Source organism: Macaca fascicularis, chromosome 7 (assembly GCF_037993035.2).
Source record: "Macaca fascicularis isolate 582-1 chromosome 7, T2T-MFA8v1.1".
NCBI lineage: Eukaryota > Metazoa > Chordata > Mammalia > Primates > Cercopithecidae > Macaca > Macaca fascicularis.
Window position 1 is genome coordinate 32,132,162 of NC_088381.1, and position 27,950 is coordinate 32,160,111.

The 27,950-nt window shown below is 37.9% G+C and overlaps 1 protein-coding gene across 2 annotated transcripts in view; it reads right to left on the reverse strand.

Moving 5' to 3' along the window:
- The window catches only part of PRTG (protogenin), a 123,778-nt gene that overhangs the window by 56,132 nt on the left and 39,696 nt on the right, over positions 1-27,950 (reverse strand). Inside the window, exons 3-8 of one of the 2 annotated variants that reach the window (XM_005559622.5) lie at positions 8,264-8,408; positions 6,856-6,989; positions 4,985-5,122; positions 4,546-4,704; positions 3,544-3,703; positions 2,056-2,303 (exon numbers count right to left, since the gene is read on the reverse strand). In XM_005559622.5, coding sequence (XP_005559679.3) covers positions 2,056-2,303; positions 3,544-3,703; positions 4,546-4,704; positions 4,985-5,122; positions 6,856-6,989; positions 8,264-8,408 — 984 coding nt within the window. Of the gene's footprint in view, positions 1-2,055; positions 2,304-3,543; positions 3,704-4,317; positions 4,494-4,545; positions 4,705-4,984; positions 5,123-6,855; positions 6,990-8,263; positions 8,409-27,950 lie in introns of those variants that run through there. The other variant, XM_073995856.1, reaches the window with a different exon arrangement.

A 27,950-nucleotide genomic window follows, 5' to 3' on the forward strand; every position in this document is an offset into this window, starting at 1 on the left:
TGCACTGTGAAACACTGGTCCTTGGGTCTAATCTCAATCTCTTCCGTGCCTCTTTACAAAATGTGAACAGGAAGGTCTCTATTTTCTAAAAGTAACCATATTTTGCTACAAATTTCTAGAGGACTTTTTTCCTGAATAAATCAAACTGAAAAGAATTCATCTTCTCCAAACTTCATTTACCATCTAGTCAAAACCCACAGCAGAGACAACGTACAGTAGTAATATATCAGAGCTTAACACAACAGAATATTGTAATCCGTAACAGTGTAAACTTGATTTGCTTCAACTTGTGGCATTTTTTTTTTCTTTTAAACATAAATGGAGAGACAGTAGGGAATGTAATGGCTCCACTCTTTAGAAAAACAAACCAAAAGTTGTCCTGCAAAAGATCTCATTTTGCCCCTCGAGATTCTATTAAATTTGACTGACATAAGTTGTTCTTTTATTTATAATACTGAGGGCAAAAAAACTGGGAGTCACAGAATGTGCCTCAAAATGCTTTCTCCCACAGTTTTTTTTTTTTTTTTTTTTTTTTTTTAAGAGAAAAAAAGTCTCAGCAACTCTTAATCAAATATGCATGGCAAGGTATAGAAGAGGATTTGTCTTTGTAGGATTTAATTCCTACAGAGCAAACCTGTAAAGTGGAACAAGAGCATTGGCAGCCACTGTGCTTTGCTAACAATTCACAGTAAACGCATGTCAACTTAATCAAATCTCTCTAAAGACGGAGTCCCTTCTCCCCACACTGGATTTACAAACAAAACAGAAGGCAAATTCCAGTATTAAGTTTTCCCACATTTCTGAATTAACTTGATAGCATTTTAATTAGACAAGATTACAGGCATTTCACAACAGACTGGCTAATGGCTTGTTAATTAGGAGCTGCATAGTACGATTTCTGACCTACCAAACAAGGTCCTTGAGTTCGAATTAAAAAGCCTTGTTCTGTTCCTGAATAGACCACTGAGCCGCATGTGGAGGCTCTAATGAAACAACCATAATAGGGAACAAGAGTGGTCCCCACCAAAACCAGCATTCCTTTTACCTTCATAAATCACTAAAAAGGGAATTAACATACTCCAGCATGCTCAGTTATCAGACTTTCATTCTTCTTGCTTCCATGACCCCTGATTTACATTCAAAATATTCCTTTTCAAAACCCTACTTCAAAGTACAAAAAACAAATAGCAGCAGCAACAACAAACCACCTGTTTCTATGGATAATTTTATTATATCCCCATCCTTAGGTGTTTGAATTTGTTTTTAACATATATTCCATAAAAGCTAAGCTGTTTAAGTATAGAACTGAAATTTCTAAGCCTTTACCATGGTTTCTATGAAAAATCAATAGAGAAATTTCTAGGATTTATCAGTAGTTTCTCTTTTTCCTCTAAGGTATTCGCTGAAAGTAAAATATAAGAAAAATTTTTAAATCTCCAAAATAGAACCAATAATTCTGAATAAAAATTTTAAGACACATTTTATTTCTACTTTTATATGATGAGACAGGAGTAAAGAATGTCCTGTTCAATTTTCAGAGGGTTCTATGTGATTTCAGAAAACATTCATAATATACAAAATATTTAAAATATATAAAAGCAAAAATATGGGGAATTTGACAATGTTTACTTTCTCCCTTAAAAATAATAAAAATATACATAGTTTATTATTTTACTCAAGTTACACCACTATGACTAATGTAACTGCATACTTAAATTGGAATATTAAGTCTCAGTTAAGGAATTTATGCCTTGTCTGGAATGAAATTCATAAGTATACCACTTTGTAACTTCTAAGCAGGCGGTGATGCTTTGTATTAGCTGGTAACTGTTTCTAAACAGAAAAATCTTCAACTATACTTACATATACAAAGTACACAACAGCATGACATTTAGAAAACAATAAATACAAAGATGATAGATTATTTTATTAAAGAAGATAAATGCCACAGAATTTCAAAAATATTTTGTGGATTATGTAAGGCATTATTCGTACTGAAAACAAATCCTTGATAGCAAGGAGTACTCAAAAATAAGCACTCCTAATATTACTTACCTTCTGCTTTCATGTAATGTACAGAATAGGCGATGACTTTGTCTGAATTATAAAGTGGCCTCTCCCAAGCTAAAAGAATGGCTGAGCTTGACATGGTTTCAGCATGCACATTATAGGGAGCACTGGGTCTGTCTTCTGACATCACTACAGTCAGTCTGGCTCTAGATAAAATAGATCCTTGGCTATTCTCAGCCATGCACTGATAAATAGCATCATCTTCAGGAATAATCTGGTTAATTACCAATTTACTGGGGAAAGAAAAAAAATTATTTCCATGAAAAATTCTAAGAATGAAATCAAAATAAAGTTTAGCTATTGCTAAATATACTCTCATCTTATTTTATTTTAAAATTCAAATTAAATTCAAGCATTTGTAGAACCCTGCAGCAACTATGTGGAATCCTGAAGACTTTTTGGTGTGTTTTTGTTTTTGTCATTTTCTTTTTGTTGTTGTTGTTTTAAAGAGACGGGGTCTCACTCTGTAAACCAGGCTGAAGTGCAGTGTCACAGTCACAGCTCACCGCAGCCCCAAACTCCTGGGCTCAAATAATCCTTTCGCCCTCTTGACTCATCCTCCTGAGTAGCTGGGACTCCAGGCATGTGTAATTTTTAAATTTTTTTGTAATTTTTTTGTAGAGACAAGGTCTCACTATGTTCAGCCCAGGTTGGTCTTAAAACTCCTGGGCTCAAGTGATCTTCCCACCTTGGCCTCCCAAAGCACTGGAATTACTGGCAAAAGCCACCATGCCTGGCTTATATAGTCTCATTTCAGATGATAAAAGTTACTGACCTACCAAAAAAAAATATGTAATCTGTCCCAGTGAAAAATATTCTACATTAATTACTTAAAATTACTCATTTTTGAGTCTGCATTAGAATTTGTGATATTCAAATGCTCTTTGCTTTAGGTAACAACTTATTTTTTAAAATGTGGCTCTTATTAAGAATTTATATTACTTGAATAGCATCTAATTTACAGAATATTATAATGTGCACATAAAATACAGGTCAACAAAATGTTTAAGTTTTGTTCAACACAAATGAGAATGTTACAATAATTCGTATTTATGCTAATAAAAATGAATTCTTAAAATCATTAACTATGGAGAAATTATTAGAGAATTATTTCTTCTAATTTTCTCATTGTTTGGAAGAAGGAACTAAGACCCCAAAGAGCTAATATGCTTTCTTGTGGTAACTTAACTAGTGGCTTAACAGCACAAGAACCCTGGAGTTTGGGGAACTGTGTAACATTCATTTTATTATCACCTACCACTTTCATGATCCATGTATAAAATACTCATGAGTATTTAGCATAGCACATGTATGACATGCTAATGTTATAAATCTTAATTTCTTAGTTTAGTTTCATTTTGTTAATAACTATCAAGATAATTTAGGTATTTGATATAATTATAACCATTTCACATAAGAATTACTAAAGCCATTATGTCATATATAAAATGGTAGCAAAGTGACACAGCCTACCTGTTGTACATTTTAATTCTACCATTTGAATGTATCTTCCTTCCATTTTTCAACCATGACATCTTGGGAGAGGGGATTCCTTCTGCCTGACACACAAATCGAGCAGTGCCAGCTCGAGGCCTTGTTAAACTTTCTGGCCATTCAACAAATGAAGGAGGAGCTATTTTTAAAGAAAAAAACAAAATATTTCTGTGATCCTAATAGGAATGATGTAAAGAGTCAAGGAAGAAAACAGTAAATGAAACAAGTCCCATTCCTGAAGATGGCTGACATGCTGAGCTCCTATCTACATCTTCATACATCACTCCAGGTGCCTTTTCTTGGCACTGCTCAGCATTCACTTTCTCCACGATTTCCCTATTCAGAGCATCTATATAGACACATTTAAAATATATGTACCTATCATCCTTCTTAACTAAGAACAATATATTGCCACTTGCGAATGCAGTGCAAGTGGCTATAATCAAGAGATTAAATTTTTAAATTGGCAAATAGGTACATGGATATGTGTGTAGGTGTGATGGAGACAGAAGGGAAGCTTAAAGAAGAAGAAATATAATGGTATGCACGTAAACAGAATGGTGACCTCAGAATGATTCTACAGTTATATTTTAATATAAATATTTATTTCTTTTCCTGAAATTCATCACTGGATTACCATACTTCACATCAATGCTACAAAGCTCAAGAAAGACAGTAGTAAGCTATGAATGAGATAAAATGGCAAACGTTAAAATGTAAGATTCCCCTGACTGCAGAATGAAAGGAACATACCTAATACAGTTAAAGTTGCCATAGCAACTGTAAAGTTGCGTGTGCCAGGGGTAGTGGCCCGACAAACATATACTCCAGCATGTTGTAGCCTGACATCAGATATCATGAGATTACCATTTCCAAGTACCCGAGTATTAAAGACATCAATGGATTTGTGATCTATTTCAAGGAGAATACTTCAGTTAAAACAATGTAACAGATAATCTGAAATTATGTCAAAAGACCAACCTAATACAGTTAAAGTTGCCATAGCAACTGTAAAGTTGCGTGTGCCAGGGGTAGTGGCCCGACAAACATATACTCCAGCATGTTGTAGCCTGACATCAGATATCATGAGATTACCATTTCCAAGTACCCGAGTATTAAAGACATCAATGGATTTGTGATCTATTTCAAGGAGAATACTTCAGTTAAAACAATGTAACAGATAATCTGAAATTATGTCAAAAGACCACTATCCAAGCAATCAATCATGGAAAGTATAAAATTAAGTATAAAATTCTCTATGTTAAGACCTTTTCTCTATACACTGAAAAGGCAAAAAAATAAGACATTCAATAGCCAAACCTGTGTTTTTGTATATAAAATAAACATCTTATAAATTTCATTAGAATGAACAAAATTTAAGGAAAAGACTTTTTGTTTTGTTTTTCCTGAGAAGTCTTACCAAGGCGGCTCCAAGAAATGATTGGTTTGGGATTTCCTATGGCCATGCATTCCAAAACTACAGTCTGATGAAGAGACGCTGTTATGTTCTGTGGACCTGCTATAATTGTTGGTGTGTGGAAGGATTTAGACTCCTTAGCTTTGGGGAGGAAAAGACAGAATATAAAAATAAATCATAAATAAGATATAATAAGTGAAATTAGTAGGACATTTATTCTCATCACTCACTTTTCTTTTTTTAAAACAACTTTATTGAGATATAACTCACATATGATACAATTCATCCATTTGAAGTATATAATTTAGTGGTTTTTAGAGTTTTCAGAGTTGTACAACTACTACCACAATTAATTTTAGAACATTTTTATCACTCTCCAAAACAATCCCAAACCCATTAGCAGTCACTCCCAATTTCTTCTTCTCTCCACAGCCTAGTAACCACTAATCTACTTTTAGTCTCTCTGGATTTGCCTATTCTAGACATTTCATATAAATGGAACCATATATTATGTGGTCTTTTGTGAATGGCTTCTTTTCACTTAGCATAATGTTTTCAAGGTTCACCCACGTTGTTACATGCATAAGTACTTCATTCCTTTTTATTGAGCAATGTATATCATTGTATAGATAGAACACATTTTATTTATCCATCAGTTGATGGACATTTAGGTTATTTTCCATAGCATTACTTTTAATTGAGGTTCAAGCACTCACTTATATAATTTAATTATCTAAAATTTATTTACCTAGAACTAAAGCATAGCATTAAATACATAACTTCAGCCTCTTTATGTTTTTCAAAATTTATTCTTTTACAGCCTTAAAGGATCTGTTAGAAACCAGTATCTCTTGTGAAGAGTAAACACTTATATGAAGTTCAACAATGTCTTCAGTCCAGGTCTTCTTCCGCTACATTTAAATAAACTTAACCTTTAAAATAAAAACTATCATCTATTGCATTTTAAGGAAATACCTATTTCTTTATATGCATCTCTCTAGTTTCCCTTCTACCTATATTAATATATAGCAAAATATATAAAATTGTGTTTGCTTAATATTAACAATGATAATTTTTGCATTGAGACTGAGGATATTTTTTAACTTTTATTTTTGTGTTTTAAAAAATTGTTTAATATAGAAGTTTTATATTTTCTATTTTCATAAACATTACTTTTTATAAAATGCATGTATCATTTTTACAAATGCAAATTATGGTATTTCTTTAAATGACAAGCAAAACAATACAACTAGAAACAAACATATCTTTTTCCACATTAGGCAATTCTGGTAGAAATGGATGACTGTTACTCTCTTTTTTGTGTCTTCTGTATTTTACACCTTTTAAAACAAAAGTGAAATAGAGCCAGCCCTCAGTATCTGCGGGTTGCACATCTGTAAATTCAACCAACTCAAGGTTGAAAATATTTTTTTAAATAAAAAATAAAAACATACACATTTTAAAATACAATATAACAATGATTTATACAGAATTTACATTATTAGGTATTATAAGTAATCTAGAGATGATTTAAAGTATAAAGGAGGGTATTTAGGTGAATGAAAATGCCATGCCATTTTCAATAAGGGACCTGAGCATCAGTGAATTTTGGTATTGAATAGAATACCAAAGACTGAGTATTTGTTAATCTTTCTTAAGACTGAATACTTCTTAAAGACGTTGACGTAACATAGAAAACTGGCCTATGACAGAAGAGTTGCTTAATAACTGAAAATAACCATTTTCCAAATAGATTATAATAATTTAAATGAAATTCTACTTTATAGCACATTATTACAGCAGAGGAGAAAAAGTAGCAACCGTGCCAATAAAACATCATAAAAATGGAAAAAGCCACTGTGCATGGTAGGTACCTGGAATCACAGTTAGCGAGGCCTCCATGCTTTTGCGTCGGTGGGCCACGGTGGCAGCAACACAACGATAATTTCCAGAATCCCTTTGGCTGACATCATAGATCTGCAATACTCCTGTTGGTAGGGCGGTTATCCTGTTATGAGAGAAAGATAACTAAACTTCTTGTAGATTATTTTATTTTATTCTATTCTATTCTATTTTATTTTTGAGATCGAATTTAACTCTTGTTGCCCTAGCTGGAGTGCAATGGCGTGATCTCGGCTCACTGGAACCTCTGTCTCCAGGGTTCAAGCGATTCTCCTGCTTCAGCCTACCAAGTAGCTGGGATTACAGGCACGCCACCATGCCCGGCTAATTTTTGTATTTTTAGTAGAGACAGGGTTTCACCATGATGACCAGGCTGGTCTTGAATTTCTGACCTCAAGTGATCTGCCTGCCTCGGCCTCCCAAAGTGCTGGAATTACAGGCATGAGCCACTGTGCTGGGCCTAGATTTTATATTTTATTTAACATATTCTGTGATAGGAATTAATACACTCAACCTTTTTACAGTGCTAGAAGCAATACTTTAAAGACCTTTAGCTTGATTCTCTTGTTTTCATTTGGGTCACTAAAGCTCTCTAAAACATAAAACAATCCAGCATGACATGGTTTGTGCAATCTATCAGTCGAATTTTACAGTCTCATTTGACATTCTAGCATAGATTTAGCTAACTGGTGGCCCAGAGTTTAGTGTAATTTTTTTCAAATTCCTGAATTTTTTACCTATTAATATCCACATATTGTCCAAGACATATATAGATATGCTCTTTTTTGTTTTTTTAATAAAGCACTTCCATGAATAACTTATTCCATCTTAGTGCTTTACCATGTTAGCAAATGTTTGCCTACTCAGGAGCAGGGCAGGAATCAAATTTTTTGGAGTTGCTATCAAGTTCTTGATTTTTAAATCCCAACCACCCTCAGAACACTAGATGTGTGCATGTGCGCGTGCACGCATTTGTAGTGAAGAGGGGGTTGGGAAGTGGAAGGCAGAGACAGGAGTGGGCAGCTACCAGGGCATACATGAAAGACCCTTACACCAGCACTGCCCTTCCCAGCAATAAGAGTGTCATTTGGTTTCCTAAAACCTTGGGCTGGAGTCCAGATACTCATGGTTAGAACAGATGGTTGAGGAAAGGATCAAGGCAGTAGGATAATCTATTTAAATTCTGATCTAAACCAGGGACCATGCCCCATGTGCCAGAGACTGATGATCTAATTCTCTGGCTAAGTTTGAAATGTCTTAAGCAATCAGTTATTACTGCCTAAATAAAAATGAGGCCTATAATGGTGTTTCTCCCTATATAACCTCATATGAAGTCTTCATTACTCCCGTATCTTCTCCAAAGACAAAATCTACATCTACCTGTCCACAGTTATAGGTAGAGCTGTCCGATTGAACTCCCATGTTATAACTGCAGGAGGGTTGGATGAAATCTTGCATGCAAATCGAGCAACTCCACCTTCATGGACCTCAGTGGAAATTGGCTGAACTTCAAATGCAGAAATACCTATAAGATAAAGTTTGAGAAACTCAGAATAAGTGCATGAAAATAACACTTAGAAGTAACATTACACTAGATATTACTTATTAGACTTGAACACTTGCTTGAATAAGACCAACCTAACTTAACCAGCATGAAGATAATTTAATGAATAATTTTGGAAAAAACACTGGGCAGCTGCCCAATTTACGGAGTCTGGTCTTTCCCAGAATTAAATTCTAAACAGGTTCATGAGAAACTTGTCTATTTGTAGATAAAACTTAAGATATGAAACAAAAATAAACAATGGTATATAATTACATACTAAACTGCGTGATACAAACTTTAAATACTATTGTATATCAGAGGAGAGGGAAACAAATAAATTCCAACTAATCAGGTAAAAACCATTTACAGGAACTGGTTTTGAATTAGCTTTTGAAGAATCCACTGGATTTAGATGGGGGTGGTGGTGGAAGAGAACAGAACATTCCAAGTGAAAAGAATAACATGAAGACAAGCACAGAGGTAAGAAATGCAAAGCTTGCATTCACAGGATTGTGAGGAAACAGCCAGGACTACTACAAAATATTTCAGATTAAGAGTTTATGGGAAAGCTGAAGGAGAATACACATAAAACAGATTTACATCATGGTACAAATTAAGGCATCACTGAAGATTTCTGAGAAAAGGCATGTCCTGATATTAGCAATGTGTGGGAAAAATTAATCAGAATGGATGAAAAAAGGAGTCTCAAGTCAAAAGTCCAATAGGCTATTAAATAGGGATTACAGAGTGGGTGGTGGCAGTGGGAATGGGGACAGTCTAGTGATATCTTAAAGAAAACAAAGACTTGGTTCTTATGCCACAGACACATCACTCTGTATCTGGAATCAGATGAAGTTGGTATTGATGGAGCAGGATGGGAAAGGAAAGAGAGAAGCCCAAGGGTGCATCTGAAACAAAAGGTGCAGGAACTCAACAGACTACTTTTAGGCTCATGTATTTCCAAAGCAGAAATCAATCCTGAAGTGTTAGTATTTTCTAGAGATAATTATTCTTTGCAATTCTAGGCAGGCCTCCAGGAAGTGGTCTTCAGTGTCTATGATCATATTTTGAAGGAGTTTTTAAACTCCAGGTTTCCCTTCCCTCTACTACGTCTTCCAATATACAAAGAAAGGGCCACAACTATAGGATTACTCCTCCCCTCCCCAGACTACAGTTCAAAGAAAAATTGGTTTGAACTTTATTACTTATAAATAAAATGAGAAGTTATGAAGAAGAAGAGAGGTAACAAGGCTAGATGAACCTATGCTTCATTAGGTTGGGAAGAGTAAAAGGTCATAGAAGGCTAACAAATTCTGCCTTGCACTTGAACTCATCTATCTGTAGATAGATCACAGGCCTTTACAAGTGTACGACAAGGCCAGAGAATCACGGTGAAAATATTCTTAGGACGATGGACTTCCAAAAAGGGTAGAGTAGGGGTAAAGTAATACCTTATTTGTGTATGAAACAAAAATTTGTTTCAAACTGCTATTGTGAGTGGATCCTAAAAGTCAGAACCATTTGCATAGTAACTTTCACTCTCTTTTCTCTCGAATATATGGTATTTTTTCAGGAGTTATGTAATGCATGATACTGCAATAGACCAAATGTTGAAGCAGACACATAAGAGAACCCAGCTGTCTTCTATTAAGCTAACTAAAGAGATTTGCACAAATGTAAAGCAATTCTGCTCTTCTGGCTATTTTTTTCCTCTGGAAAATAGTTATATTAATATGTGATGTATAAATATTTTTATTCTAAAATGAATTAATGATTATTTTTCTCAGTTTTAATTTCTAATAGTGTCAACCGAGGTAAACTACATAAATACAAGTTATTTCAGTTTTAAGAGTATAAAGAGTGAGACTTTTCAGTTGGAGAACCACTCTTCCAGAATATCACACTCTAAAAATTGATACCATGAATCTATGTTGCTGATCAATTAATTAGTACCTGTAAAACTCAAGCCCCATACTCAACCACTTACAACAGTGTTTCACTAACACTGAGCTACTTTTCATTGCTTCTGTAATCACTTGCTAGGATGTTTACCTGCAAACATTTTAATTTTGGATCTAAACCTATGGACCATCCACTGCTGTTTATCTACTAAAGAATTAGGAAACAGATGGCTAGATTCACCTTCAAAATATCAGCTTCACATTCAGGCAGAACAACCTGATTTCTCAATAATAAGGTAAGCTTGTCTTTTTATAGTTAACTTAAACTACGTTGAATACATTTATCTTGGGGGGAATTAGGACCTACATTTCCATAAACGTAATGCTTGCTTTATGAAATATAAAGCACTTGTCGATCCCATATTTACCTTTTCCATGTGTGAGGGGTGACCATTAGTTCTAGCTGTCACTGATAATCCAGTCCATATTCAATTGACAGACTTCAAAATGGGAATTTTACTTTATTGGTTCTCAGCCTCTACCTCCCCAGACTGAAATACCTTTAGTTTAACTTTTCTTTACAAAGCAGAAGCTCCCCCAGGCCTGTCCACTTTAACAATTTCTTCTTCCATTACCCCACAATGAATTAATTATTTAATCAAGATGTTTTATCTCATTTATTCCTCTCTCATATCTGACTTCTCCTCATCCCTAACAGTCCTCTGTTCAATTCAGGTCCTTATCATACCCTGTCTGGATGTCTTTCTGGAGCCTCTTAGCTGGTATCTCCCCTGCCAGCAACATCACCCTCCAGAGTGATCATCATAAACCATGAATCTGTGTTGCTGACGAATTAATTAGTCCCTGTAAAACGCTACCTTCATATTCAATCACTTACAATGATGTTTCAGTAACGCCGAGCTACTTATAATTCACTAAATACACCATGATATTTCACACCTCTAAGGTATATATGAACATTTCCTTCTCTTGCTAATAACATTGGTCCCTTGTCCACCTGATGAAATCCTACCATCCTTTAAAGCCTGGTTCACTTATCCCATCCTTTGGGAAGTGGTTTCTGACCCTTTTCTCTGCTACCTCTGTACACTGCAGAGCTTCAATGCTGCCTTTATCTCACATTATAATCACTTATTTACAAGTCTTCCTCCCCTTCTACATTACAAGCTCACTGAGGGGCAGCAGTGGGTCATGTTCTTTGCAGGATACTGTAAGACAGTAAATGGTGCAGATTTGGCACTAAAAAAATATACTTTCTGAATTGAACTAGTATTATTTTGAATTTTCTCCAATTCTATTAGGTCTTTAAGCACAATAACTAGAATTGTAGGGAGTTTCTTGGGTACAAATACCAAGACGGGGTGAGAAGAAAATAGTGCTTTTTATTATTTTTTTGTTTGCTACAATTCCAAACAATGCCCAGTATTTTACTGGCATCGATTTTAGAGACAAAAATTTGTCCCTCCCATATCAAAGGACTTTTGTAAAGATTAAACAAGCCAATAGAGTGAAAACTTTTCATAAATGTGATTATTGAGAATAAAAATTATCACTTTGCTGCCTTGAGTTATTTCCTTCCAGCCACATAGGCAACTGAGTGTTGTTTTTTTCACTCTGAACCTAACCAATCAAACAGTATGCCTGGGCACCACTGCCTTTTCCTTAAGCAGTTCCCCTTTTTTCTCAAATAGATAAATACATGAAATCCCTAAGGTTTTTTATTATAACAATTGAGCTAACCTTGTACTTTAGGCATAGTGGGCTGGAACTCTGGAGTCACAAAATTCTGAGAACTGAAACATAAATAGGTTTACCCTTGAAAACTCTGGTTTTCAGAAAGGTTTGAAAGCAAGTATAAAGGTATGTATTTTTTAATCCTCACAAACACTTTTATATTTAAAATATCTAACTTTTTGATATCTTTTGAAAATTCAATCCATTGGCAAAATAGTTTCGTGGAGAAAATACCAAGCCAGATACTGCTCAGGACTCTCGTCGGTTACCTCCGAGACTGAAAGAACGACGCAACCATGAATCAACAATGAAAGTAAATTCCCTTTTTTCTGTTTGTAATCCCTCCATCTGGACACCAATCCCAATCTCTTCCCTCCCCTCTGGGATCTCTCTCTCCCCTGCATATTCAAACTCTTCTCCTAGCTCCTTTCCCCCCACAAATAAGAGTATTCCACTCTCTCCCAACCTCAAAAAACAAAAGAAAACTCTAAACATGTCTTTACATCACTTTACATGTCCATCTAGCAGCTATCTGCTCACCTACCCATGGGATCGAAACTTCTCTAAAGAGTATTATACTGGCTGTCTCCCCTTCTTCCTTTCTGACTCCATGCCTCAAACATTTAATCTGCCTTCTTCCCTATTATTTTATTGACACAGGGTCTATGATACTACACGCTCCTTGTTCTCCTTTTGTTTCTCTGGCTCCTCCTTCCTGTCTGCCTTTTCAAGGGTTCGTTCTCCCTCCTCTTCTGCCCTTCCTTCCAGAGAGTCTCTGTTCTTTTCTCTCTCCATGGTCTTCTTTGGTGATTATATCCTCTTTCAGTTTACAACCACAGTCAGCCATTGCTGCTGATTCCCCTAAACACCTCTTCCAGTTTAGATCACCATCCTCAGACCTTCGTACTCATGGCTCCAACTGTGCACTGGACGTCTTCACCTGCAGCTTATGAAAGGTACTCCAGGCTGCCGTGGTAGCTCACGCCTGTAATCCCAGCACTTTGGGAGACCAAGACGGGCGGATCACAAAGTCAAGAGATCCAGACCATCCTGGCCAACATGGTGAAACCCTGTCTCTACTAAAAATACAAAAATTAGCTGTGCGTGGTGGTGCGTGTCTGTAGTCCCAGCTACTTGGGATGCTGAGGCAGGAGAATCGCCTGAACCCAGGAGGCGGAGGTTGCAGGTTGCAGTGAGCCGAGATCAGGCCACTGCACTCCTGCCTGGCGACAGAGGGAGACTTGTCTCAAAAAAACAAACAAAACAAAGGCACTCCAAACTCATCATGTCCAAAATGAAGTCATCTTCTTTCTTCTAAGCCTGTATCTCTGCTTCATCTTTGTCACACTACTGTCAAATTACTCACCTGAGCTAGAGACTACTTACTCGTTCTGTATTCTCAATCACCTGTTCCCACTGATTTTAACTCCTAAACATGTGCAAAATCCATTACCATCTGTTCCAGTCCCAACATCTCTCACCTGAACCACTATCAGCCTCTTATCTTGTCTCTGCTTTCATTCTTCCCTTCCCCCCTTCAAAACACTCCCGACAAACACCAGTGTTTGATAAGCTGCATTAGACTCAAGCAGCTTTCATCTATCCATTCAAAGGCTTGTATAGGTTAATCCACTACTTCTAAAACCAACAAAGAAATAATCTCACAAAAATGTGATTCTAATTGTAAATGCTGTCAAAAAGCATCATGTCTGAGCATCCATCCTTCTAAATATTTAAACTGCTTAACCTAATTACTAGAAAAAAAGAATGCATATCTCCTTGTCATAGCAAAAGAAAAAAAAATCTTCCTTTATGCCAAATATATATTTTCACTCTTTAACTGGGTATAGTCCCAACAAATTGACTCATTAGTGAGCTTTTGCAGAAAAAAGAAAAAGGGGAGGGGGGCTGGGGGAAGGATAGCATTAGGAGAAATACCTAATGTAAATTATGAGTTGATGGGTGCAGCAAAACCAACATAGGCACATGTATACCTATGTAACAAACCTGCACGTTGTGCACATGCACCCTAGAACTTAAAAAAAAAAAAAAGTGGGGGGGCTGGACGCGGTGGCTCACGCCTGTAATCCCAGCACTTTGGGAGGCCGAGGCGGGCAGATCACGAGGTCAGGAGATCGAGACCATCCTGGCTAACACAGTGAAACCCCGTCTCTACTAAAAATGCAAAAAAATCAGCCAGGCATGGTGGCGGGAGCCTGTAGTCCCAGCTGCTGGGGAGGCTGAGGCAGGATAATGGTGTGAACCCGGGAGATGGAGCTTGCAGTGAGCCGAGATCCCGCCACTGCACTCCAGCCTGGGCAACAGAGTGAGACTCATCTCAAAAAAAAAAAAAAAAAAGAAAAGAAAAATGAAAAAGTAGTTAGGCATCAATTATTTCAAAACCAAACTGTTTTTATGGCAACATGCAATAGTATTTAAACAACCAATCTTATATAGTTATATAAATACAATTAATATCTCTGCTATTAAAGACACATAGTATAACTGACACAAAGGAGTTAATTTCCATGAATCACATATTAATATCGATCCCATTGTCCTTACAATAACACCATTCATTTAGTTTGTGGTTAACCAGGCTGATAGGCTCTGAGTCATAAAATTCTTTATAAAATAATGGACTAGATTTTCTAGATTTTCTCCCCAATTTAGAAAACAATTTTAATCACTTTTAGGAAACTTTTAATCTCTTCTAAATTTATTAATTCATTCAATGAATATTTATTCGTGTCTAGTACATTCTAGGTGCCAAGGATCTAATGATGAACAAAACTAACAGAGGTTTTATTCTCAGGGATCTCTGTTAATGGTGGAGAAAAGCATTTAACTAAATTACTATCCAAGTGTAATAAATTCAAACTGTGATAAATGCTATGAAGAAAAAAAACGGACAGAGCACCCCCAAAAGTTGAGCATCCCAAAAGTACAGAGAATCCCAAATTCAAAAATCCAAAAATGCTTCAAATCTGGAACTTTTTTAGCACTGACATGATGCTCAAAGGAAATGCTCACTGGAACATCTCAGACTTCTGGATTTGGGACGCTCAACTGGCATAATGCAAATACTACAAAATTTTTTTTAAAATCTGAAATCTAAAACACTTCTGGTTCCAAGCATTTCAGATAAGGAACACTCAACCTAAATTATAAAAGTAACAGAGGTTTGAAGCAATTTAATAAAGACAGAAATAACAATAGCTTAACATACATTTTATTGTCAGGGGCTGCATTGAGTACATTACATATTCCAGCTTATTTAGTTCTCAAAACTATTATTCACCCAATTTTCAGTTAAGGAAACGGAGAGAGGGAAATTAAGAAACTTGCCCAAAGTTTTGCAGCTAGTAAGTGGTGATACTGGGATCTGAATCCAGGTAGTCAACTTCCAAAACCCTTATGAGTATAAATTTGAGTTCCCCAAACTTTCTGTAGAAGATACAAATTACAGGTTCTAGCCAGGCGCAGTGGCGCACGCCTGTAATCCCTGCACTTCGGGAGGCCAAGGTAGGAGGATTACCTGAGGTCAGGAGTTTGAGACCAACCTGGCCAACATGATGAAACCCCATCTCTACTAAAAATACAAAAAATTAACTGGGTGTGGTGGCACGCATCTGTAATCCCAGCTACTCAGGAGGCTGAGGCAGGAGAACTGCTTGAACCCAGGAGGTGGAGGTTGCAGTGAGCCGAGATCACGCCACTGCACTCCAGCCTGGGCAACAAGAAAAAAACTCCATCTCAAAAAAAAAAGAAAAAAAAAATTACAGTTTCTACTCCCAAGCAATTCTGCTACTCAGTATAAGCTGAAATGCACTGGCTTTCTAGCTGGGTAAGAATATGTGTTAAGGCTGGGCACAGTGGCTCACGCCTGTAATCCCAGCACTTTGGGAGGCCGAGGAGGGTGGATCACAAGGTCAGGAAATCGAAACCATCCTGGCCAACATGGTGAAACCCTGTCTCTACCGAAAATACAAAAATTAGCCACGCGTGGTGGCATGTGCCTGTAGTCCCAGCTACTCGGGAGGCTGAGGCAGGAGAATCGCTTGAACCCGGGAGGTGGGGGTTGCAGTGAGCCGAGATTGTGCCACTGTACTCCAGCCTGGGCAACAGAGCAAGATTCCATCTCAAAAAAAAAACCAAACCAAACCAAACCAAACAAAAAAACCAATATATGTTAAATTTCTACATTTCCAAAACAGAACAACACCTTTAAAACTTTGTGTACTGGAATTTTAAAACTATGGCTCTCATCTCAAACAGGAGTATGTCTACTTCTAGGAACCTATTAAAGATAGGAAAGTGACCAGCCTGGGCAATAGGGCAAGACCTCATCTCTACAAAAAAAAGTTTTAAAAATTAGCCCAGTGTGGTGGTGCGAGCCTGTAGTCCCAGCTATTCAGGAGGCTGAGGTGGGAGAATTGCTTGAGTCCAGGAGGTTGAGTCTGCAGTGAGCCATGATCACACCACTGCACTCTAGCCTGGGCAACAGAGTGAGACCTTGCCTCAAAAAACATAAAAATAAAAATAAAAATAAGAAAAAGATCGGAAAATATGTAAATTGAATTATACTATCTCAGGCTAAAATTTAGTAGTCAAGTATTTTTTAAAAAACAAATCTCTCTTTCAAAAACAGTTTACCTAGTAGGAATACCAATTTTTCCTTTGTTGTTATTCTCTTGGTTCTAAGCCCACAAACACGTTGACCATCAAAAAGCCAAGTACTTAGAAGGACAGAATTTAGAGGTAGGGAGACTAACTAGTTAAGAGGCTATCAGAACAGCAGAAGAGAGATCTGCTATGGGTTTGAATGATGGCAGAAGTAACAGGAACGAAGGGAGGGAACACACAAGAGACATGGTACACCAAACGTCATTTGGCTCAGAGGTGTTCAGGGGAGACCAAGGAAAGGATCCATATAGTTCTGAGGTTTCTAGCCTGCAAAGGTTGGGGGATACAATGTTGCCTGAATCAGAACAAAGAAAGAGAGATCAGATGGGCTAGTGAATACCATTCCAAACTCTCATTTGATCAGAATGAAAAGACACTGGACATGTTAAGGCAAACTGGGAAACTGTAAAATTAGGCCATGGACTAATAATAGAAACAACTTAAAATATCTATTAATCTTGATTTAAGTGGCTTTTGTTTTTTCAGTTTTTGATTTACAGCTGTTCTACAATGCTAAGTCTTGATTTTTTGACTAATGGCTCATACGTAAGGCTATCATTAAGATTTATAGAAAGATATCTTTGAGTTTTTATAATAGCAGCCTAAAAAAACAGTGTTTACTGTTTTTCCAATTTTAATGCAATCTCTTTTTTTTTTTTTTTTTTGAGACAGAGGTTCACTCTTGTCCAGGCCTGAGTGCAGGGCGCAATCTCAGCTCACTGCAACCTCTGCCTCCCGGGTTCAAGCGATTCTCCTGCTTCAGCCTTCCCAGCAGCTAGAACTACAGATGGGCACCACCACGGCCAGCTAATTTTTTTTTTTGTATTTTTAGTAGAGATGGGGTTTCACCATGTTGACCAGGCTGGTCTTGAACTCCTGGCTTCAAGTGATCCACTGCCTTGGCCTCCCAAAGTGCTGGGATTACAGGCGTGAGCCACCGCGCCCGGCCTCATTCTCATTTCTTGATGACAGAAATAAAGGGCACTAGAAAACTGAGGTAAAGGGGATATAAATATATACATATTATTATTATTTTTTAAGACAGAGTATTGCTCTGTCACCCAGGCTGTAGTGCAGTGGCACAATCTCGGCTCACTGCAACCTCCGCCTCCCGGGTTCAAGCAATTCTCCTGCTTCAGCCTCCCCAGTAGTTGGGACTACAGGCAAGTGCTACCACACCCGGCTAATTTTTTTGTACTTTTAGTAGAGACGGGGTTTCACCATGTTGGCCAGGCTGGTCTCAATCTGACCTCATGATTCGCCCGCCTCAGCCTCCCAAGTGCTGGGATTACAGGCGTGAGCCACCGCGCCCAGCCAAGGATATTTTTTTAAAAGTCTAAGTGGCAGGGTGCAGTGGCTCATGCCTGTAATCCCAACACTTTGGAAGGCCGAGGCGGGCAGATCACCTGAGATCGGGAGTTCGGGACTGGACTGACCAACATGAAGAAACCCTGCCTCTACTAAAAATACAAAATTAGCCGGGCATGGCGGTGCATGCCTGTAATCCCAGCTACTTGGGAGACTGAGGCAGGAGAATTACTTGAACCCAGAAGACAGAGGTTGTGGTGAGCCGAGATCATACCATTGCACTCTAGCCTAGGCAACAAGAGTGAAACTCCATCTCAAAAAACAAAAAACAAGAAAGACTAAGTGAAATCTTGGCCTTAGCTGGTATAAAGAAAATCAGGAATAAAACCCAGAACAGACTGTGTATACAGGGAGGTGGTACACCGGCATAGCCTTGCAGGTAAGAGCGCAGATATTAAAATCCATAGTTTTGCATTCATGAGCTGTGTGTCCTGGAGATGTTACTCAATCTCAGGCCTCAGTATCCCTCAGTAAAAGGGGATATTAACAATACTTTCTAAGCATATTATAAGAATAACATTAAATTACATATACATATACATACGAGTACCCAGGCACTGCTTGTTACCTAGTAAACTCCTAGCAGTGGTGCAGGAGATGGGAATAGTGATAGAATGCCTTACTATGAATACACTGGTTTTACTTTCAGAAGAATGACTCAAAGAATGTCAAACAAAGGATGCCAGTGATCCTTATACACAATAAAAATAAACTTTAAAACCTGAATAAAGGCAAAGGTATTCTAAAATTTAACTTTTTTCTGTTATTTTCTACTAAGTCAGACTTAGGTAGCTTTTGCATAAAGGTATATAAACTACAGAAAAACAAAAGTAATTTTTCCATTTTGAATGTGCAGAGATAAATTATTTGAAGGAGACAAAATCCAGTACTTCAATGATGAAATAATGGGAGATAAATTAAAAAGAGATAGGTAACTAAGTTCAGATCTCCAGTAGGATTATGTATGGTGATTTTTATTTTCTTTTTTACTTTACTTACATTTTTTCCTATAAAAGTATCTAATGAGGAAAATTAGTGATCTTTTTACAAATTATATATGCCGCTATGGGGCACAGATTGCAGTGAAAGTATGAATGCATGAATTTTCTACTGTTACTCCACTGCTTGATAAAATCCCTTACCCTTAATTTTTATCTGCCTTTTGAGTTCTTTCAACTTCTCACTCTTTGGGTAAACATCACTTATGATCAATGGATGCTTGATTCTCTCACTTACCAGTGCCCTAAACCTGGAAATTACAAGAAAAAAACTTGAATAAAACCACTGTGCAATTAAAAAAACAAATTATATAAAATTTTATATCAAAACTTAGAAACTTTAGAAAAGCATGCAAATATAAAACATCTATATCATGACAGTTTTAAATGTTTCCTAGCAAGTATTTGCTTTTTCAATTTCGATTTTTTTAAGTGAGGCATTAAACTGAGTAAATGACTATGTCTTTCACAATAAATGTTAGAGCCTTTTAAAACTTTAGTCTGCAAACTATTTTCAGTATTATCAAAGTATTTTGCATTTATTTAAATGGCAAAACACCTCCTGTCCTATGCAAATCTTAGCTTCCTTCCACAGACTTTGTTTCTGCCAGTTAGGTATGATTTTACAAGTCTACAGCCTCCTTGTGAAACCTGACCTCTCTCTTCCCTCCACAGTCAGTGCTAACATAAACCAAGCGCCCCACAAGAAGTCATTAAAGCTGTGCTGTTAAGAGGCCAGAGCTCTATAAAATAGGCAAGAAACAAGGTCTTGAGAAACATGCGCTGTCCTCAAAAACAACCTTGCAAACACAATAAATGTAAGTGCCTATTTTATTTGCGACTTCCTCCTCTTCACCTGTCTATTTAATCATTTGCTTCTATGATTTATAGTCAGAAAAAAAAATTTAAAATGCCAAGATGAAAATGTTTTCCAAACTTTTATCTGACCAGAAAGCAACACTTAATATGACTCTACTCTGGAAATGTATGACTACTAATTTAATAAATATTTAAGTAATATGTTACGCATGCTTCTAAAAGATTGCAATGAATAAAATGCTTAATACACGATTTTAAAACCAAATAAAAATGCTGAAAACAGTCTGAAATTACATACCATCTAACAATTTAAAATATGTCCACTAGAACTTCCTAATGTAAGAAAAACATCACTTTCTTTTTAAAACTGCAGAGAAAATATTATTTAAATATAAAGTAATAAAGTCAGAATCCTAACGCAGGGTTTAAAACGGTGGTCCTAACACTGCGGTTCAGCCAGGGGATCCCAACGCCTCAACGACTGCGTCAGTCAGTCGCTGCTGTCACACCCGCCCCTTGGGGAAATCCTAAGCAGCAGGGGAACGTGGACAGAAGCACGTTCCAGAGGCCTCAGGCTGTTTCCACATCTCTAAGTCACCAATCAGTAGCGCTGGGAAATCTATAAGTAGCTCATCAAGAACACAGGGAGGGCTGGGTGCAACAGCTCATGCCTATAATCCCAGCACTTTGGGAGAACGAGACGGGCAGATCACTTGAGCTCAGGAGTTGCCTGGGCAACACAGTGAAACCCTTTTTCTACCAAAAATACAAAACATTAGCCAGGCATGGTGGTGCATACCTGTAGTCTCAGCTACTCTGGAGGGTGAGGCAGAAGGATTACTTAAGTCTGGGAGGCGTAGGTTGCAGTGAGCGGAGATTGCGCCACTGCACTCCAAACTTGGTGACAGAGTGAGACCCCATCTCAAAACACAACACAGGGAGGCTGGACGCGGTGGCTCACACCTGTAATCCCTGTGCTTTTGGGGGCCAAGGTGGGAAGTTCGTTTGAGGAGTTTGAGACCAGCCTGGGCAACACAGGGAGATCCCATTTCTACAAAAAAAATTAGTTGGGTGTGGTGGCATGTGTCTGTGGTCCTAGCTATTTGGGAGGCTGAGGTGAGAGGATCACTTGAGCCTGGGAGGTGGAAGCTGCAGTGAGCCATGATCATGCCACTGCACTCCAGCCTAGGCAACAAGAGATCCTGTTTCTTAAAAAAAGAACACTGGGAAATTTTTAACACAACTCTCAAGCATCCACAATTTCAGAGTTCAGTACTGAGTTTGATTATATATTAACGTAAAGCTTATTTCTATGACACTGGTCTTTCAAATCAACCATGCGTTTGTATACTTCAGGCTTTATTAATCAAAACAGTGGTAACTTCTTGCCTCATCAAGTCTGACTCACTTTGAGGCTTCCTACTTGAAGACTGACATGCAACTGAACATTAAGTAAAACTAAGAGATCTAGTCCCATCATTTCATGCTATCAATAGGTAAAAGTTAACCAAGGAACAGGTTTCAAACAGAAGGAAAACCTGGACCCTTAAGACTAGGCAAGAAGCTATTTGTTATCTTAAATTATTTAACAGGAAAAAATCATCTGCTTAATAAAAATAATATAACAACAAGACAAATGTGATCACTACGTCTTGGGTGTCAACTCCTTTGTACAGCTGTGCTAAATATACAACAGCCATTCTATAAGTGGTTTCTTACCTAATTTCTAGTGAACATGTTATCCTGCTTGAATCTGACAACTCTGACAACCAAGTGCTATGAAATACATTTTGCTTTTGAAAGAAAATATTTAGATCAAAATACGTGACTAAATAAATATAAATAACACTAAGGTTAGAAACTCTGTAACAAAGTTGGGAACCAGGGACTCTAAGAATGTGCCCTACATGCAAAGTTTCTACAGACTATTTTCCAGTATATTCCTATAGTGTATTCCCATTTTAAAACACACCTTTAATAACACCTGAGAATTCGTTGCTTCTTTAATATTTCATCTGCTTTGCTCTCTGCCAAATGCTAGATCTGGGACTCCCCACGTTCAGTTTATTTGGCCAGAAAGAGGGTGACACAAAGCTGTTTAAGTCCCTCCTGACCGCTGGGCCACTCACTGCTTTTCAGGAACTCTCTTATTAATCTTATTAGTAACTGGTTTTAATCATTCCCTAACTTTACAATTATTCAGGTCCCCAGTCACTTTTACCCCAGACTGTAAATTCCTTGAGTTCAGGGAACATGTCTTACTTGTCTGTGTTGCTAACAGCCAAAATAGTGCCCTGCATACAACAGGCATTCAAGAAAGGTTCACTTGAATAAACTCAACAAACCACATCACCACCTCCCTCTTACTCACATTAGAAAACTTTGCCTCTTGGCCGGGCGCGGTGGCTCACGCCTGTAATCCCAGCACTTTGGGAGGCTGAGATGGGCGGATCACGAGGTCAGGAGATCAAGACCATCCTGGCTAACACGGTGAAACCTCGTCTCTACTAAAAATGCAAAAATTAGCTGGGCATGGCAGTGGGCGCCTGTAGTCCCAGCTACTCGGGAGGCTGACGCAGGAGAATGGTGTGAACCCGGGAGGCGGAGCTTGCAGTGAGCCGAGATCGCGCCACTGTACTCCAGCCTGGGCGACACAGCAAGACTCCGTCTCAAAAAAAAAAAAAAGAAAACTTTGCCTCTTATCTCCCTCAGAAGAGTAACAGAAGGGATTTTGGCTGTATCACTCTACCGTACAGCCCTAAGCAAATTTCTTTTTCTGTTTGTGTGTTTGTTTGAGACAGAGTCTTGCCCTGTTGCCAGGCTCGAGTGCGGTGGCGCAATCTCGACTCACTGCAACCTGTGTCTGGGTTTAAGCGATTCTCATGCCTCAGCCTCCCAAGTAGCTAGGATTACAGGCACACTACACCACACCCAGCCACTTTGTATTTCTAGTAGAGACAGAGTTTCACCATGTTGGCCAAGCTGGTCTCGAACTCCTGACCTCAGGTGATCTGCTCACCTCGCCCTCCCAAAGTACAGGGATTACAGGTGTGAGCCACCGCACCTGGCCTCAAATTTCTTACTTTTCCTAAACATGTTCTGTTCTGTAAAGTAAGGGACTTAAAGGGGTTATTATGGATTACATAAGGTAATGCATGTACTTAATATATTTCCTGTAATATTAAAACACTCAATAAATTTTAGCTATTTCTATTATCTTGCCGGACATAAACACCATTGATTCTTCTCCTTACCACCTCAAAATCTCTCCCTCTTCACCTAACTTCTCTTCCTTCACTACTGGTTCCGTGGAAGAAGTAACCATTCCAATTGCACCAAGGTTAACCTTCACCTGATGCTCTTAATCCCATCCCTCCTACCAGCTCTGTGCCCTTATTCCATTTATTATTCCCATTCTTTTGTATCACTCTCTCATTACTAGTTTCCTCATCAGTGCTTGTAAGCATACACTTATCTTCCCTATCCTAAAAAGTAGCATGTAGATCTCAAGCCAAGCTAATATCCAGTCAGGCTCTCTTCTGTCATTTTAGTTTTTCTTGAATGACTCCACCCACTCCATTCTTGGACAGGGTCTCTCTCTGTCACCCAGGCTGGAGTGCAGTGGTGTGATCTCGGCTCACTGAAGACTCAACTGTCCAGGCTGCAGCAATCCTCCCATCTCAGCCTTCCCAGTAGCTGGGACCACAGACACACACCACCACACGCGGCTAATGTTTGTGTTTTTGGTAGAGTCGGGGTTTCACCATGTTGCCCAGGCTGGTCTCCAACTTGTGAGATCATGCAATCCTCCTGCTTCAGCCTCCGAAAGTGCTGGGATTGCACGCATGAGCCGCCGCGCCCAGCCCCATTCGTTACTTCTTTTGGGGTAGGACAGGATGGAGAGGAGAGAAGGAGAAGAGCCACAGGTGTATTTATATGCAGGATTCAGGAGCCTCCTGAGAATGGATTTTACCTTTAGTGAAGAAATGATGCTCATAAGTTTCATTCAAAAACAATGTGGCAGTTTAGGTGTGGTATAGTGTCAGAATTTCTGACGGCCTGACTCTCAAATTAGGGCAGTCATCAGGACTCGTGAATCATACTCATATAAAAAAAGGAGGAGTACAGAGAGGGACAGGGGAGAGGGGAGAGAGTGCTGGGGTGGAAGAGATTCATTTGGGCACTGGCTAAAACTTAGTTCTGCTCTTCCCCTTCTCACAACTGCACATGACTAGTCTAGAAAACAAACAAAACAAATGGTAGTGCTCTTCTCAGCAACTGCTGCCATTCCCTCCAGTTCCAAAGAGCCTTTCAGTGTACCTTATAACTTTATAGTACGGAATTTTTGGAGCTAATAGATGTTATTTCTCTAGTTACAGCCATTGTAGCCATTTAAAATATGACCCAACTTGGATGATCTTAACACTCAATGATATGTTCAAACTATTCATAAAATAATTTTCAATGGCAAGTTTTCTAATGCCTGGGCTTAACTGTTAAACTGTTAACTGTTAAACAATGGCTTTTTTGTGTGTTTTCCACTACCTTCCCATCTTCTGGCACCCCTTCCAATGAATACTCAACAAAAGAACAAGTTTCATGAACTTAGTGTCTGTCTCCTAAAGCCCAAGAGTAAGAAAGTAGCAGTGATTTCAATGGGCCTAAAAGTCATAGTGCTTTATACATAACTGCTTATCATTAAATGTCCACCAAAATAAAACTAACTCACAATCGGTTATGAAGGCAATTTGCTTAGTGGGAAATGAAGATTTAGAATGAGACTACGAATAACTTAAAATCAGTCCAAATTTTCTTATATTAAGTATTTCAGCATCATTATTTTGTATGTTTCAGTTCTAGCAGATAAGGAGGTAATGACATACTTGTATCTGTACATAAATATATGCATCATAAAGCACAGAAATGTGCTGGGACTTAGAGACTAGATTAGCCAGCAGACACAATCACAATGCCTATGACAAAGGATAAAGACAGCTATATTGCCCAGGCCAGCCCTGTCCTTATATGCATAATAAAAAGCTACTCTAAAGTTTTTTTGAAAAGTCAAAGGACCTATAATAGCCAAAACAATTTTGAAAAAGATGAAACAAAACTGAAGAGCTCACACTGGCTGATTTCAAATATTATAATGATTTCAAAAATTATTGATAAAGTATGATACTGGCAAAAGGTTAGACATATACTCTCTGTATATGTCTGCATATATACAGAAAAGAGAGTACAGAAATTAACCAATACAAATATGTCAACTGATTTTTATAAAGTTGCAAAAGGAATTCAATAGAGATGGGATAGTCTGTTCAACAAACTGTACTTGAACAAATAAACATCCATATTCGAAAAAATTAATCTTTAAAAAATTAATCTTGACTTATACCTTATACCTTATGCAAAAAAAAAAAATAATTAAATTGGGTCAAAGACCTAAATGTGAAATGTAAAAGTACAAAACATTTAGAAGAAAACAGAAAAATCTTTGTGTCCTGGGGTTAGGCAAACAGTTTTTATATATGACTTATAGAAAGCACAATCCATAAAAGATTGATAAACTGGACTTCATCAAAATTAAGGAAAAATAACCTTCTGGCTGGGAACGGTGGCTCATGCCTATAATCCCAGCACTTTGGCAGGCAGAGGTGGGAGGATCACTTGAGCCTAAGAGTTGGAGACCAGCCTGGCCAACACAGGGAGACCTCATCTCCACAAAAAATAAATTATTAGGTGGGTGTGGCAGTGTGTGCCTGTGCTCCCAGATACTTGGGAGGCTGGAGTAGGAGGATCACTGGAGCCTGGGAGGTCGAGGCTGTACTGAACCCGGATCGCATCACTGCTATCCGGCCTACACAACAGACACTCTGTCTCTAAAGATAAATAAAATAAACTCCTCCTCTTGGAAAAATACTGTTAAGAGAATGATAAAACAGACTCTCCCACAGACTGGGAGAGAAAATTTTAAAATCACATATCTGACAAAAGTTTTATCCAGAATGTATACATAATGCTCAAAACTTAATAATTGGAAAACAATGCAATAAAAAGTGGGCAAATGAGTCGAACAGATACCTTAACAAGGAAGATATATGAATGGCAATGAAACACAAAAGGATATCCTACCTCATACTTACAGGGAAATGCAAATTAAAACCACAATGAGATGTCACTACACACACCTATTAGAAGGACTCAAATCCAAAACACTGCCAGTATCAAGTTCTGGTGAGGATACGGAGTACCTGGAACATTGATACATTGTTGGTGGGATGCAAACTGGTACCATCACTTTGGAAAATAACTTGGCAGTTTTTCATAAACACATACTTGCCATAAGACCCTGCATTCTCGGCCGGGCGTGGTGGTTCACGCCTGTAATCCCAGCATTTTGAGAGGCCAAAGCGGGTGGATCACGAGGTCAGGAGTTCAAGACCAACCAGGCCAAGATGGTAAAACGCCATCTCTACTAAAAATACAAAAATTAGTTGGGCATGGTGGCAGGCGTCTGTAATCCCAACTACTCGGGAGGCTGAGACAGGAGAATTGCTTGAACCCGGGAGGCGGAGGTTGCAGTGAGCCGAGATCACACCACTGCACTCCAGCCTGGATGACAGAGTGAGACTTCATCTCAAAAACAAAACAAAACAAAAACACCCCTGCATTCTCATCTCTAAATATTTACTCAATAGAAATAAAAACATTCACACACAAGTCGTATCAGACAGTTTAGGAAAGTTTTATTCATAATCATTCAAAACTGGAAACAACCTAAATGTCCTTCAAAGGTAGTGAATGAATGAACTGTTAAATTCATACAGGGAAGTACGACTCGGCAACAAAAGGCAGCAAACTACGGATAAAACAAAATACATAAGTCTTAACGATATAGATTAATAAATCTCAAATGCATTATGCTGAGTAAAAGCAGCAAGACACAGAAGGTTACATAATACACAATTCTACTATTTCTATGGTATTCCAGAAAACGCAAAATACATGGGCTGCTAGGAGTTAGGGGAGAGAGAGGGTTAGGACTATATAGAACGGCCTGAGAGACTGTTTTGGGATGATGAAACTATTCTGTATCCTGATTGTAGTGATGGTTACACAACTCTATACATATGCTCAAATTCACAGAACTATAGATTTGAAAGACAGAATTTACTATATGTAAACTTTAAAAATAAATTTCAAGAAGGCTATGCTTCTTAAAATAACAGAAAAGGTTCTATTTAATTTTCTAGCCGGTGTTAAAGAAGAAAAATTATCAATTAAGCAGGAAGACAGCACACAGAGATTTAAAGAGCTGACTCCTACAGACTATCTTCACCTCTTCTATAACGTTAGCCCTAATTTTCCCAAGTAGAACTAGACACCCCTTTAATACTCCCAGGAGCTTAGAATATCTTGTCTGCTTCACTGTTTGTTTCATCAGCTTTACTTTCTGCTCTCATCTACAGAATAGAGTCTTTTATCTTTTTATTTCTGGCACAGTACCACAGATACAAAAGGCAGTCAATAGACATCTGATAAACACACAAATAAAATTTGTCCTAGGGTATGTATGGATTCAATTCAGTCTTCACCTCCTTCATCTAGAGCATATAGTATAATGTGTACATAGTAATAATCTGAAGAACCATAAGATGCTGAAACTAAGTTTAAATTATCTTTATAACACTATACATGAAAAGTATATACAAAAATATTTATCCTAATAACTAGAAATGGATCTATGTTCCAGTTCTAGCTATTAGAGGAACAGGAGGAGCCAGAAACCTAGAGCCCTCCTATTTCTATTCTTCTAACTACGGAAATGGTCAAAGAACAGTCACAACTCTGCTGAGAAGCTAGGAGAGTTGGTATCAGTAAGCATTACAGACACACGCACAAACACACATACACAAACACATACACATACACAAACACACATACGCCTGAAAAGCCCAGCCTAACCCTCTGCCTCTTGATGCCAGAGGCAC